The sequence below is a fragment of the Neoarius graeffei genome, chromosome 6, assembly GCF_027579695.1.
Source record: "Neoarius graeffei isolate fNeoGra1 chromosome 6, fNeoGra1.pri, whole genome shotgun sequence".
NCBI classification, from domain to species: domain Eukaryota; kingdom Metazoa; phylum Chordata; class Actinopteri; order Siluriformes; family Ariidae; genus Neoarius; species Neoarius graeffei.
The window spans coordinates 19291837-19306930 of record NC_083574.1 but is presented as its reverse complement, the minus strand read 5'-3'; the positions used below and the strand labels follow the sequence as shown (position 1 = coordinate 19306930).

At 43.3% G+C, this 15094-nt stretch overlaps 1 protein-coding gene across 4 annotated transcripts in view; it reads right to left on the bottom strand.

The window, feature by feature from the left end:
• sipa1l3 (signal-induced proliferation-associated 1 like 3) overlaps window positions 1-15094 on the bottom strand; it is a 330706-nt gene that overhangs the window by 60441 nt on the left and 255171 nt on the right. For all 4 annotated transcript variants that reach the window (XM_060923387.1, XM_060923390.1, XM_060923388.1 and 1 more), the window contains one exon: window positions 13846-14120. In XM_060923387.1, coding sequence (XP_060779370.1) covers window positions 13846-14120 — 275 coding nt within the window. The remainder of the gene's footprint in view (window positions 1-13845; window positions 14121-15094) is intronic.

The window sequence follows — 15094 nt, the reverse complement described above, 5'->3', positions numbered from 1 at the left end:
GGAGTTGATTTCAGAAGCTGAGCACCCTTCCTGGGACGGACGGACAGACATCGCAGGACATAATCCCCCTTCGGGCCTTTCAGCCAGCGGGGGATAAAAATTGTGAGGGAAGTTGATTTCAGAAAGCAAGCACAGCGTGATGAAATTGCCCAAGTACAAGTTTGTTAATAATCAAGGGAATAACTCTGGTAAAATGCAGGGCTTTGAACCAGAATTTTTTTCCTATTGGTTCGTTCCGAACAGAAACGGAATTTTAACGTTTCCGGTTTTGGGTTCCACCGTTAAATAGACGTTCCCGAATCGGTTAGAACAAAAAAATTTCGTTCCCGGAACGGTTAATTACGTTCCCTGTCAGCTGTTTAACAAATGGCTATAAAATTATGTCTCGGTCTCATCCAGCTTAAGCCAAATGTAGGCTAATTCTATTACAACCTTCATTAAATAAGACAAGAAATAATTCAAAACAATTATTATTTCAAATGTTGGCGATTTGGATTCTCAGTACGTCTTCCCATCTACACAAACAGAAAAAGTGCCAAAAATGAAAGAGAATTCGTTTAGTGTGTTACCAAAGGCTAGTCAGGCCCTATGCACTGATAGGCTAACAGAGGTTAACGTCATTTAATGTTCGCGAGCCTCTCATTAACGTGGACAAATATATTGATATCGTGTTTGAAATTGACGTTTTTGAATAACGATAGACTGCAATAGTTACCTCTTATTTAAGATGTGGAGACGTGATAGTAGTCCACCCTCCCGCTCTCTCCATTCAGTCAGCGAACGTCACACAGGAAGTGAACCCCAGCGGGTCATAGAAACTTGCGCAGGAGAAGAATGACTTTTTTATTTGTAGGCTACGGAAACTTTGAGGAACGAAATAAAAACCGGTATTAACCGGTTACCATTATTTTTAATAAGCGTTTCTGTTCCGGAACATAAAAAATAATAAAGTTTCTGGTTTCGTTTCTGTTCCATGTGAAATAGAAAAAGTTCCCGGTTTTCGTTTTCGTTCCTTGAACCGGTTCAAAGCCCTGGTAAAATGTGCCAAAATTATACGAAATTTCGATATGCGTATAACTGTGATATAAGAAAGCCTTTTGCCAAGTTTGGTGAAATTCCTCCACAAATCGTGAAAGGACTTGATGTCAAAAGCCGAGCACACCTTCATGAAATTGTCAAAGTATAATTTTGTTAATCAAGGGCTGTAACTCTGGCAAAATGTGACCCAATTTAACGAAATTATAATATGCGTATTACCGACATATAACAAAGAATCCTGCCAAGTTTCATGAAATTCCTCCAAAAATTGTGAGAGGAGTTGATTTCAGAAGCTGAGCACCCTTCCTGGGACGGACGGACAGACATCGCAGGACATAATCCCCCTTCGGGCCTTTCAGCCAGCGGGGGATAAAAATTGTGAGGGAAGTTGATTTCAGAAAGCAAGCACAGCGTGATGAAATTGCCCAAGTACAAGTTTGTTAATAATCAAGGGAATAACTCTGGTAAAATGCAGGGCTTTGAACCAGAATTTTTTTCCTATTGGTTCGTTCCGAACAGAAACAGAATTTTAACGTTTCCGGTTTTGGGTTCCACCATTAAATAGACGTTCCCGAACCGGTTAGAACAAAAAAATTTCGTTCCCGGAACGGTTAATTACGTTCCCTGTCAGCTGTTTAACAAATGGCTATAAAATTATGTCTCGGTCTCATCCAGCTTAAGCCAAATGTAGGCAAATTCTATTACAACCTTCATTAAATAAGACAAGAAATAATTCAAAACAATTATTATTTCAAATGTTGGCGATTTGGATTCTCAGTACGTCTTCCCATCTACACAAACAGAAAAAGTGCCAAAAATGAAAGAGAATTCGTTTAGTGTGTTACCAAAGGCTAGTCAGGCCCTATGCATTGATAGGCTAACAGAGGTTAACGTCATTTAATGTTCGCGAGTCTCTCATTAACGTGGACAAATATATTGATATCGTGTTTGAAATTGACGTTTTTGAATAACGATAGACTGCAATAGTTACCTCTTATTTAAGATGTGGAGACGTGATAGTAGTCCACCCTCCCGCTCTCTCCATTCAGTCAGCGAACGTCACACAGGAAGTGAACCCCAGCGGGTCATAGAAACTTGCGCAGGAGAAGAATGACTTTTTTATTTGTAGGCTACGGAAACTTTGAGGAACGAAATAAAAACCGGTATTAACCGGTTACCATTATTTTTAATAAGCGTTTCTGTTCCGGAACATAAAAAATAATAAAGTTTCTGGTTTCGTTTCTGTTCCATGTGAAATAGAAAAAGTTCCCGGTTTTCGTTTTCGTTCCTTGAACCGGTTCAAAGCCCTGGTAAAATGTGCCAAAATTATACGAAATTTCAATATGCGTATAACTGTGATATAAGAAAGCCTTTTGCCAAGTTTGGTGAAATTCCTCCACAAATCGTGAGAGGACTTGATGTCAAAAGCCGAGCACACCTTCATGAAATTGTCAAAGTATAATTTTGTTAATCAAGGGCTGTAACTCTGGCAAAATGTGACCCAATTTAACGAAATTATAATATGCGTATTACCGACATATAACAAAGAATCCTGCCAAGTTTCATGAAATTCCTCCAAAAATTGTGACAGGAGTTGATTTCAGAAGGCGAGCACCCTTCCCGGGACATATGTACAGACGGACGAACGGAAATCACCACGATATAATTCCCCCCTTCGGGCCTTTCAGCCAGCCCGGGATAAAAATGCAGCTCGTCATTTTACTGAGAAACCACAGCTCCCTCCATCTTAAAGACATGATGGAAAACAAAAGTTCCAGCTTTACCTTCGACTCCTACAAAGCACTAAACACTGGAAACTCCTTTCAAAAGTCCCAAATAAACATCTCCTCTGAGGTGTTTATATGGAGCGTCCACCATGAAAGTCCATGTGTGTGTTGTTGCAAAGGAAGCAATAACAGCGATCACATTCATACGAAACTGTGCCTTGCAGCCAGAACTACTGTCAAAGCTGCTTTTGTAGAAAATGACTCAACACTTTCTGACCAATCAGATACGACAATTCAGCAGCACTGTGTGGCAAAAGTATGTGGACACCTGCTCATGACACCCATATGTGCTTGTTGACCATCCCGTTTTAAAACCATGGCTGTTCATATGGAGTTGCATGCTGCTCTCTGCTGCTAGAACAGCCTCCAATCTTCTGGAAAGGATTTCCAACAGATGTCGCAGTCGGTGTCCCGATTCATCCCAAGGGTGCTGAGTGGGGTTAAAGTCAGGGATCTGTCCAGGCCACTTTGAAGTTCATCCACACCAACCTTGGCCAAGCGTGCCTTCATGGAATACTACACTACTACTTCTTTCGGCTGTTCGTGTTAGGGGTCGCTACAGCGGATAATGTCCGTCCATCTCCTCCTGTCCTCCGTATCTTTTTCTGTAGCACCAACACTACATCTTCATCTTTAGTCTTCCTCTGTTCCTTCTACCTGGCAACTCCATCTCCAGCATTCTTTTCCCCATACAGTATCTCTACTCTGGTGCTATCTCTATCTCTAGCCTGGTGCTAGCCTGGATCTCTACTCTGTACGTGTCCAAACCACCTCAATCTCGCCTCTCTCACTTTGTCTTCAAGCTGGCCTACATGTGCCGTCTCTCTAATATTCTCGTTTCTAATCCTGTCCAACTTTGTCACTCCCAATGAAAATCTCAGCATCTTCAACTCCGGTACTTCCAGTTCAGCCTCTGCTCCATGTTTCCGTGTCATGTCTTCCTCTTCCGTATCTTCATGGAATACACTTTGTGCAAAAACGCGTCGTGATGCTGGATCATGTTTGGGCCTCTTATACCCCTTTTCCACCAAATCAGTTCCAGGGCTGGTTCGGGGCCAGTGCTGGTGCTGGTCCACAACTCGTTCAACTTGCGAGCCAGCTGAGAACCAGTTTGCTTTTCCATAGCTCGCGGTGCTAAGGGAAGCCATGTCATTACGTCGTTGTATACGTCAGTTACGTCGCTACGTTTGCATAAACCTTGGCGCGAATATCGAAGCAAAAACAAGACGGAAGAAGCAGCAGCAGCAGCAGCAGCAACAATAATAATAATGACTTCACGTTTGTACAGCTGCTGCTTCTCGTCGCTTAAAAATGGCGATCTTTTGCGGTCTTGTTGTTGTTGGTCTTAACAACACCCCCCCCCCCCCCCTCTTTTCCCTCTCCTCTTTTCACACGCTCGATGTTCTCGCTCCCTATTCTCTCCAACACTCCCACTCAGTGCTACCCCGAGAACCGAAGCGTCTGCCTACTGTCTCCAAGTCTGCAATGTGTGTGCGCAAAGTTACATAAAGTAGAAACAGACCGAAGAGAAGGCTGTTTTGCTCTCGGTCTCTGTAACGTCAAATCTGTTGTAACTGCAGCAAAGAAACTGCAGTCACTCATCAGCTGCGTACAAAACGCCAAACACTGATGGAAGTGGTGTATGATTTGGCATGGATAAATGAACACAGACCAACTGAACCTGCACGGTCGATGCGGAAAACTTCCGGCAGAAATGAGCAACAGCAGCAGCATCTTTGCCTGCCAAGAATCTTAGTATTGATCATTGTGGAAATGAGAACACGTCTCGGAGGAGGGAGGGGAGAAGCAGAAAGCAGATGTGGTTGTCCTCGTCAGCACTGGAGTCTGCTTCTGCTTGTATGCTGCGCACAAAATTTGCTGTTTAGTGCAAATTGTGCATAATGAGCCTTTAGTGCTCAGCACAAATTTCTGTGCAGGTTTTATAAGATTCTAATGTGACGGGCAGGTGGGTCTTTTTTTTTTTAAAAGATATTTTTTGAGCTTTTTTTCAGCTTTATTATTGGATAGGACAGTGTAGAGACAGGAAATGAGCGGGACAGAGAGACAGGGAGGGATCGGGAAATGACCTCGGGTCGGAATCGAACCCGGGTCCCCGGATTTATGGTATGGCGCCTTATCCACCTAAGCCACGACGCCCCCAGGCAGGTGGGTCTTTAAAGTGCATATCACGGGTAAATTCAGGAGCAAGATCAATGTAATTCTCCTATTTTATATTAAACGTTGGTCAAATATCTGTCACATTCTGCATTCTCTGCAATTTTTTTTTTCACCTTGCGCAATACCAGAAAAATTCAGTTGAAATCAAGCCATTTGAGGCGAATTGGTCCGCCTCTGAAAAAACTTGGCATTTGGATTTCCCAGGAAACATTGATTTTCGTGACGTCGCGTGCGGGACGCCTCCTTCTGAATCCTACGTCAGCGCTGGTTTGTTTATGAGAAAACGACCTGGTGGTTTTCTGCAAATTTCTTCAACGTTATCGCGTAATTATTAAAATGGCTAACAGATGTATCGTAGGAGGGTGTAGCAACACCAATCATGATGGGATTAGTACTCATCGTTTTCCAAAAGACCGGACAATGAGAGAGAAATGGGAGCGCTTGGTCTACACAGGCTGTGCACTGAAACCGTGCAAAGCTCGCGCAGCCTGCTGGCGCTTCCACACGTGACGTCACGAATCTGGCTCCAGACTCCCTTGGGATTTCTCCAGACACATTTTGCATGGATTAAAGCAAAAAAAAAAAAAAAAATTATTTGACTGAAAATTTACAGGGGTGGAGGGTGGGGGTGGATTTCAATGAAATTCTGAGAATGGTTAACTTAGAACTGATAACTTTATTATCAATTAATTAATGGATTAATATATTCAATTTCTTGCACTCTCTTTCCATTGCTTCCGTATATTATTTTTTGTGGCAAACCACACAAATGCAAGCGCCTGGAATGTTTAGTTTTTTGCACCATGAACTAAATGGCTTTCCGTTTTCACTTATTTCGTACAGCCAAGCCCACCTCCACTTGTATTTTACACCTTTATCGATGGCAGACACATCAGTGCCTTCTTTCATGTAAAGCGCATCCATGCTGCCGAAACCGAAAGCAGAATGACATGCTCCTCTATGCTCGACGTCAATATAGAAAAAAGTTTGGATCTTCGCTTAAATTAAAATTAGAATTTGACCTTACTTTGTGTTGAATACGACTTCAAAAACAATTCAAGATTTTATTAAGAGAAATATTGTGGCCAACACGAGTGTTAAGTTACCTAAAAGATCGCGTGAAGTTGGCTGCTATCTACTTTGCGTTCGTTCTCATTTTCCTCCATCATTCCATCGGCCAGAAACAGATGTTCTGACGTAATTTAACTTGGTAGGCTATGATTATTATTTAACCGTAGTCTTCTAGACATTTTGACTGTTTGGGGCATTGAACGCTGGTGTATGATTTTCAGGGAATAAAGTTTAGCGCATGTCGGAACATCATTGCGCTCGCAGCCTCCAACTCCTCAAACGTCCTTTAAATTGTGATATAACGTAGGCCAGTGAGTCTCAAACTGTGGTACGCGTACCACCAGTGGTACGCTGGCTCCATTCTAGTGGTACGCCAAAGAATCACTTAATTAAATATAAATAAAATTTAAAAAATAAAATAAAACGTGAAATACTATCCATAATATCCGAATGGATGAAAATATCTTATCAACCGATGACAAGAAAATGAAAGGAGATACAAATTAAGTTAATAATTTTAAAAAGTTTGCAAGTGCTTCTGGGTAGCCATACGTAGCGTACGTACGCATTCCCGCCGGTTCCGCTGACAGACGTTTATCCGCCATTGGTAGACTAGGCTGTGATGGGAAAAGGTGGAGGTGGCTTTGCTAATTATGACGAGTACGACAAAATTACTGTCGTGGCTTAAATCCGCGAATGGGAGCGTGGATCAGGAGAGAGGGAGAACTGAAGAGGACGTGTGTGAGCCGAGCGCAGATGCTAACGACAGTGGCAAAACCAGCCCCAGAACTGCTAGCAAACAGCAGAAACCAGTGAGGAGGAAGTATGACGGAAAATGCATAAAACTGGGATTCATTTGGAGCGGGACAGAGGAGCTGCCCAGGCCGCAGTGTGTTGTATGCGGCGACGTTCTGAGCAATGAGTCCATGAAACCATCGCATCTCAAACGGCATCTTACAACCAAACACACAGCACTAAAGGACAAACCAATGGATTTTTTTTTTTACGAAAACGTGATGAACTGAAGCAGTCCAAGTCCACCATTCTGTCCTATGGTACACCCGTAGCCAAAGCACAGGAAGCTTCATATCGTGCCAGCCTCCTGATCGCCAGAGCCGGTAAGCCGCACACAATCGGGGAGCTGCTGTGTTTACCATTAGCCAAAGAGATGACACGTATCATGTGTGGAGAGAAAGCTGCCAGAGTGTTAAACTTGGTGCCGCTTTCAAATGACACCGTGTCAAGGAGAATAAGGCTACGTTCACACTGCAGGCTGAAGTGACTCAAATCCGATCTTTTCGCCCATATGTGACCTGTATCCGATCTTTTATTGACAATATGAACGACACAGATCCGATTTTTTCAAATCTGACCCAGGCCGTTTGGATATGTGGTCCTAATTCCGATTCCTATCTGCTCTTTTCATATGCGACTTCAGTCTGAACCGCCAGGTCGCATTCATCCGACTTACACGTCATCAACAAGCCACAAACGTCACTATTCTGCGCTGAAGTAGGCGGCGGGTCTCTCAAAAAAAGTTACAACAACATGGCGCATAATCACGGGCGCAGATAGAGGGGGGGACTCGTCCCACCCAGATTTAAATTCACCTCGTTCGGTCCCCCCCCACTTATAGGGAGGAAAAAATGTCTATGCTGTCTTTCTTTGCATAAGGCAAACCTCACGGAAAAATCAAAAGACTAATTACCATTCGGTTTATTGAGGTGCACAGCAGTGTATACATAGTTGCAACAACTCACATAAAACAAAGACTGATATTCGGTTGGTTGAGCTGCGCAGACTGCACAGGTTGCGAGCTCGAGCTTGGTTGCTATGGTTACTAACAACAAGTTTGACAGGCATATCGGGGTTGGGGCTGGTTTGCTGGCAGCTTTGTCCCCCCCAGTTTTTTGTCCCTCCCAGTTCAAAAAACGTATCTGCGCCCCTGCGCATGACATCAATGCGAGGGACGCTTCGGGCTGTGAAGGTTCTGAATCTTCTCAGTGGAAGGACGCAGAGGTTAGGGAGCTGATTTCCATTTGGGGGGATACAGCTATTCAAGCTAGATTGGATGGGTCATACCGCAACCGGGCGGTTTTACTTCCGTAAACACTGGCCATGCTCACTGCGTGTGACGTCGTCGTATCCTGCAATGCGCATGCGGAACACTTTTAGGTCGCTTTTCGTTCATACTGAGGATCACATACAAGTCGCATATATTTGTTAAATGTGAACGACCTCACAAAAAAATCGGATTTCACAAAAAAATCGGAATTGAGCACCCTGGAGAACCCACGGGGTCAAATTTGTCATTTAATGCATAGTTCATAATTTTCCAAAGAAGAAAAAGGTGCTTGGGTTCTCCAGGGTTAAGCCTTGCAGTGTGAACGTAGCGTAAATGACATGGCTGACGATGTTAAAAAGACACTGATTGAGCGCATTAAGAACAGTAGATATTTTACCTTACAGCTTGAGACTACAGATGTTGCAGATTTGGCCAATTTATTTGATTCATTATTTAAGTACAGTGTTTTATTTTCCTATATTTAAACACAGTGTTACTGTTCAAAGTACTGTGTGTAATGTTACAGTGGCCAACAATATTAAATATACTTGTTAAATAAAACCTCGGCCTTGTTTTTAATGAATACTTAGGCCTACTACGCTACTGTATTTTAATGTTGGTCATTATGGTGGTACTTGGAGAGCCAAGTATTTTCTGAGGTGGTACTTGGTGAAAAAAGTTTGAGAACCACTGACATAGGCTATAAGGCACGGTTCTAACATGCCTTACACATTGGCCTAACGAAAATAATAATTGTTGGGGCGTCTGCTGATTTGTTAGCTATAAATTTAGGTCTAATTACTTCTGACAGTCTGCAAGCATTGCACCGTCGGGTCTTCAAGTCTGGCTGAAGCAGAGGAGCGGGCTTTCCGGGGTTTATTTTTTCGTTTTTTTTTTTTTAACATGCTCTATTTCTATATGTCCAGGTTTGAACTAAGTCATTTTGGCAAGATTTAATTTAATACAAAACAGAAATGGTCAGACACAAGCACGCCAAGCACATGGGAATGTATTTTGCCAATTTTGACAGCGCATGTTGTTTTTTTCATAAATGCGCGCTGTATCAGTTTCTTTCCATTAAAAATATGAAATAATTGCATCAACAAATACAAAATTATCTATTAAATTCAGCAAAATCGTTATATTCGTGATGATTATATGGCGTTTCTGCTCGAGCTCCGATATGCATATTTTACAACTGGAAGAGCCGCTGTCACGTGATCATACGTCACAAAAACTTTCGGGTACAGCACAAGCGGGTAGATGAATATGGAGAAGCGTGAATCGTGATGATGACGAATGCGACGAAATAGTTTTTGTGTCTTGGATGACAAGAAAATTGTTTCGTTTTTAGAGTGTTTAACGTACATTGAACATCATGGTGTATTGCGACCTCCCAGTCAGTCAGACGCGCTGTCACTCCTGTTAGCAATGTAGCTAGGCTCAGCATGGCCAATGGTATTTTTTGGGGCTGTAGTTAGATGCGACCAAACTCTTCCACGTTTTTCCTGTTTACATAGGTTTATATGACCAGTGACATGAAACAAGTTCAGTTACACAAATTGAAACGTGGCGATTTTCTATGCTATGGAAAGTCCGCACTATAATGACAGGCGTACTAACACCTTCTGCGCGCTTCAGCAGCGCATTGATACCTTCACTCGGAGTTGTGCCATTATTTTTTAGACAGGGCGGACGGACCAGGGCATTCGCCCGCCTGGCCGTGCCCGACGAGGAGTGCTCTCGGCCGGCTTGGGAGGCAGACGGCAGCCCCTCCTGGAAGTGTGGTTTTACCATGGGCCTCATGAGGTAAGGATTAGTATTATAATTTTGGGTGTATCAATTATTGATTATCATAATTCTGACTCGTTTCGCCATTTTGAATGTTTTCATCTCGGACTCTGGAAGCATTGTATCTCAATCAATCTCGAAAAATATCAGCAAAAAAAAAACTAGCTTGCAACGGACTTTAGCTAGATCTATGATGAACTTTCAATGGATGATACAAAAATAATACTTCTTTCAACAGATCATTAGCCTTTGAGCGGAATTGTTTTTAACTTACCAGGAAGTGTTATCGAGCCGACCGCTTTCAGTTTCATGGGGATTGAATGAACTCTCACGCTCAGAATCATCTGACCCGTCAGAGTAAAGACAAGATCCATGTTCATGTGAATTTCCAGCTATCGGTTTGAATTGATAGGGTCTAACTTCACATCTCTGTCAAACATCGGGAATGTCACTGTCGATGGTGTCCATTTCGGTAACCTGTTTACATTAGATTCCCAAGCGCTGGCTCCTTGAAAAGTTTTTGTGACGTCACGGGTCACGTGACCACTTAGCTAATTAACGAATCATTGTTTTACGCTGACGTATAAAAAAGTTGAATAATGTGATGATTTTCACATTTTTGACACCCTGCAGTGATTTAGATGGCATTTCTTATGTCCTTTATGCATAATTATACCCAGAAAAAAATCCATGTCCCATGTCCTTTAATGCCGCACCATAGACAGCGAACGTTTAAACATGATCAAACATAGGAAATGAACGACACAAAGCATGGCTCAAAAACAAAAAAGTGAAATAAACCCTGCTGATGGTTGATGGTGTTGCAACACATCAGTGTTATAACCCAATCTCTACCCAACCACCCGTCATTTTAATTCTCCTTGGATCAGTACCGACCTCATATTTGGCCTTGGGAGAGTTCAGTTGACGGAAATCCGCCACACGACGGAAAACTTTAATCCATGATTTTGTTATTTTATTTTTTTCTGCTGTAGACAGATGGCCTTGTGCAAAATTACCCTTCTGGATGAGTGTGTAAAGGGACATACTTTCATATTAAAAAAAACCCCACGAAACTGGTCCAGGATATGCACTTTAATAGTGCAGAGATTTGAAAGCTAGAAGTTAGAGTATAAAACAAATTTACAGTAAATCCTCTAATACTGGCCTGTATTCCATTACTGGCCGGGACTCTAATATTGGCCGGTCTCGCTGTCGGAGGAGGTAAATAATGGCCGGACTCTAATACAGGCCGGGGCTATAACCAACGATGTTTCTGAGATCATAGTGGCCTTACACAATCGTTCCGATCTGAAAGACAATTGTGATCAGTGGCGCCGCCAGGCGTATGGCCGTACGCACTAGGCGTACCTTGGGGAGAGAGATTTTTTTTTTAATTATAATTGTTACCTGAATGCTTTGGCAATGCAACATAATTTGAGAAAGAGAGAGAGAGAGAGAGAGAGAGAGAGAGAGAGAGAGAGACGTGTGTGTGCCGGCGCATTTGTGTGCTTCAGGAGTGGGCGGGGTGTGCGTGACCAAGAAAGCTCATTGGTCAATGCAGATATACTTTTCTTGCACCACTGAGATTCTCTCCAGTTTTGAGAAACGGAGACAGACAATCGTCAGTAGTCAGAGCTTGTGCGAGAATTTATTGAGAAGCGAGTCAAAAATGAGTAAACGAACCCTGAAACAAACGAGCTTGTTTCAGACTTTTACGAAAAAGTCCAAAAGCAGTGATCCAGGGGTGTCATCTGCTTGCCAGTCCTCTCCAGTATCAGCTAGTAACACGGCACCGGCAGCTTCCACTCCTCCGCAACCTAGCAGCAGTACGCTGCAGCTGGATGCGAGCTCAGTTCCTTTGAGGGAATTGCCTTCATCTACCTCTGAGTTTGAAACTAGCCATACATCCAGTGAATTTCATATAAGAACACCTACATCTCCCCATGTCCCTTACGATCAGAAGTAGATGGTTGCTCCACCTTGCTGACAAATGAGCCATCAGATAGCTTTACTAATGAGCCACGAGTCAGCCCGCTATCACTGACATCAGATTTATCAGACATAGGTAAACTTCAACCAGATGCCTTAAAATGTGCACCGGACTCTGTAAAGCTCAATGTCCTACAGAACCGCTTCAAACCAGACAGAGGGTGGGTGGCTCCTTCTACTCTGATTTTCGGTAAACTCAGAAAAATACCCGAGGAGTTTTTCAGCGAGTCTCTGTACCCCACGTTGCGCTACAGTGCGTGTCAGAGTCGTGCGTGCGGTAGTGCTGAGCAAGTTCACTAGATTCTAATCGAGGCTATAAAGAGTTTATTGTTTATTGTCGTGTGTAGTTCACATATGTTGTTCAAATATCAGCCTGTGTTCATGGAAGGCTATTGTTCAATTTCAAGTTAAAGTTCTATCGTTGTTTTGTGTATAAGCCTATAGATCGACTCTTCATAGAAACTGCAGCACGCAAGCGGTTTTTTTTTGGGGGGGGGGATTACACCGCTAGTGCGTACCTTACAGTTCAACCCTGCAGGCGCCCCTGATTGTGATTACCGGTAGGTCTGGTGGTAACCAGGCAACCAAGCATCAACTTGACAAATAGACACAAAATCTCGTTTTTATTCATTCCAGTGGTAGTCTGTTTTGCTCAAATAGAAATAGAGGCCTGCCTCTAATTCTGGCCTCCTTCCAATAATGGCCTGGACCAAGATGCACTTGAGTGAAATAAAGGCCCCGGCCTATATTAGAGGATTTACGGTAGTACATAACGAATAATCAGATGTTAGGGACAGGTCATATGTTGGACATTATATCAAGACTGAGGCCCACTTTACACGGGGACGGTCTGAAACAAAAACGCAAAAGTCCGTTTTCGTTCTCACTTTTTTCCGCGTCTACACGACCGTTTTCAAGGAGGAAATCTGCGCCTATACGGTGACGCATAAATGAGTGGAATTCAATTGGATGTGCATGCCAGGTGGCTAGGTGGTGCTGTGAAAGACCTCCGCTATGTCTGCACGCATGCGCAACGTCTTCCGTCTTGTCTGATCTGCACATCTGCGCCGCGAAAACTTTGACTACTCTGGCTATGGTAAGTAAGAAAGTAAGTAAAAAAGTAAGAGCATGCTATACCCGCCTCTGTTCATTAATGGTATATGTGCAGATTCGGTATAGATGTTCGAAGGACTCCTGGACGTTTATTAAAGCTGCCAGAGCAGCTTGAAGGTCCGTTGGATTGATGTAATCAGACATGCTCTTACTTTTTTACTTACTTTCTTACTTCCCGGGCTGGCATGTACAGTATATGACATATGTATGACGTAAACGCGTACCCGACGTGAGCAGATCCGAGCAGAGTTTCGCGTATTGGGTAGTTTAGACGGATATGCAACGGGGGCTGTTTTTAACTTATCCACTCTGGAAGGCGTTTTCAATTTTTTCCGTTTTTCAGCCTCGGAAACGCCGTCCCCGTGTAGACGAAAGGCACTTCCGATAAAATATTTAGTCGTTTTTACCCGACAGCGTCCTCGTGTAAACGGGCCCTGAGGCAGCGGTAGAGCAAGTGGACGTGGTCAAATGGTTAGAGAAGCAGCTTTGGGACCAGAAGGTTGCTGGTTCGATTCCCTGGACCAGCAGGAATGGCTGATGTGCCCTTGAACAAGGCACCTAATCCCCAACTGCTGCTCTGGGTATGTTTTATATCGCTCTGGATAAGAGTGTCTGCTAAATGCCAATAATGTAATATGTCTCATTGGCCACCCCGAGTGCCACCCCAGAGTCACGTAACAGGCCGCGACATCATCAAGATTGGAAAAGCTCGATTTTTGGAATTTGCCTGATTCCAAGTTCAGAAGCATGAACACGCATACGTCATTGTTTTGTAGTACAAATGAACTGAAGATATATATATGAGCTCACCTTCGGGCTCCTCCTTCCTCGAATGGTGGGATTATGACCACTTTAACGGTGACTGATGTGCGCAGCAGGTCGATCATCTGGTCATGCGTGAGCGTCACCGCGGCAACCTTGCAGATCTCCACCAATCGACTGCCCTGCCGAAGACCCGCCTGCCAGGCGAAGCCGTACTCCTCCACCTCGGAAACGGTGCCGTCCAAGCGCACGTGGAAACCCAGCTGGCCCAGACCGTTCCGTCTGAGCGTCATGTCCACCGTCTCGCAGCCGACTGTCAACGTCTGAGGAAGAACGAAGGTAGTGTTATCATTTAACATACACAATCATGACACTTAAACTGATGCATAATATAAATTAAGCCTAGCAGCATTTCGTTCTTCCCCCCTCTCTCTTTCAGTGGTCTGTGTGTGGCTGTCAGTTAATAATTAATAATGCTGATTTATAATTTATAATCAGCTCAACAAATACAGACCATACACCAGCATAAACAAAGTTTTGCATATATATATTTTTTAACCTCTCCCGGGATGGAGTCCACCAGGGGGTGAGGTATTGTTTTCGGTGGGGTTTCTTTGTTTCTTCGTTAACGATATTACAAGAAAACGGCTGGACCAATCTTCATGAAACTTTCAGGACAGATGGGCATTGATCTCAAATAGAACCTCCAACATTTTGAGGGTCATTTGGTCAAGGTCACCGAAAAGGTCAAAATTGTTTTTGTTGTGTCTACTGCCTCATATCGAGGTGCTAGCCACTACATCATCGTGCTGTAAGAATGTACAACCCCGATTCCAAAAAAGTTGGGACAAAGTACAAATTGTAAATAAAAACGGAATGCAATGATGTGGAAGTTTCAAAATTCCATATTTTATTCAGAATAGAACATAGATGACGTATCAAATGTTTAAACTGAGAAAATGTATCATTTAAAGAGAAAAATTAGGTGATTTTAAATTTCATGACAACAACATCTCAAAAAAGTTGGGACAAGGCCATGTTTACCACTGTGAGACATCCCCTTTTCTCTTTACAACAGTCTGTAAACGTCTGGGGACTGAGGAGACAAGTTGCTCAAGTTTAGGGATAGGAATGTTAACCCAGTCTTGTCTAATGTAGGATTCTAGCTGCTCAACTGTCTTAGGTCTTTTTTGTCGCATCTTCCGTTTTATGATGCGCCAAATGTTTTCTATGGGTGAAAGATCTGGACTGCAGGCTGGCCAGTTCAGTACCCGGACCCTTCTTCTACGCAGCCATG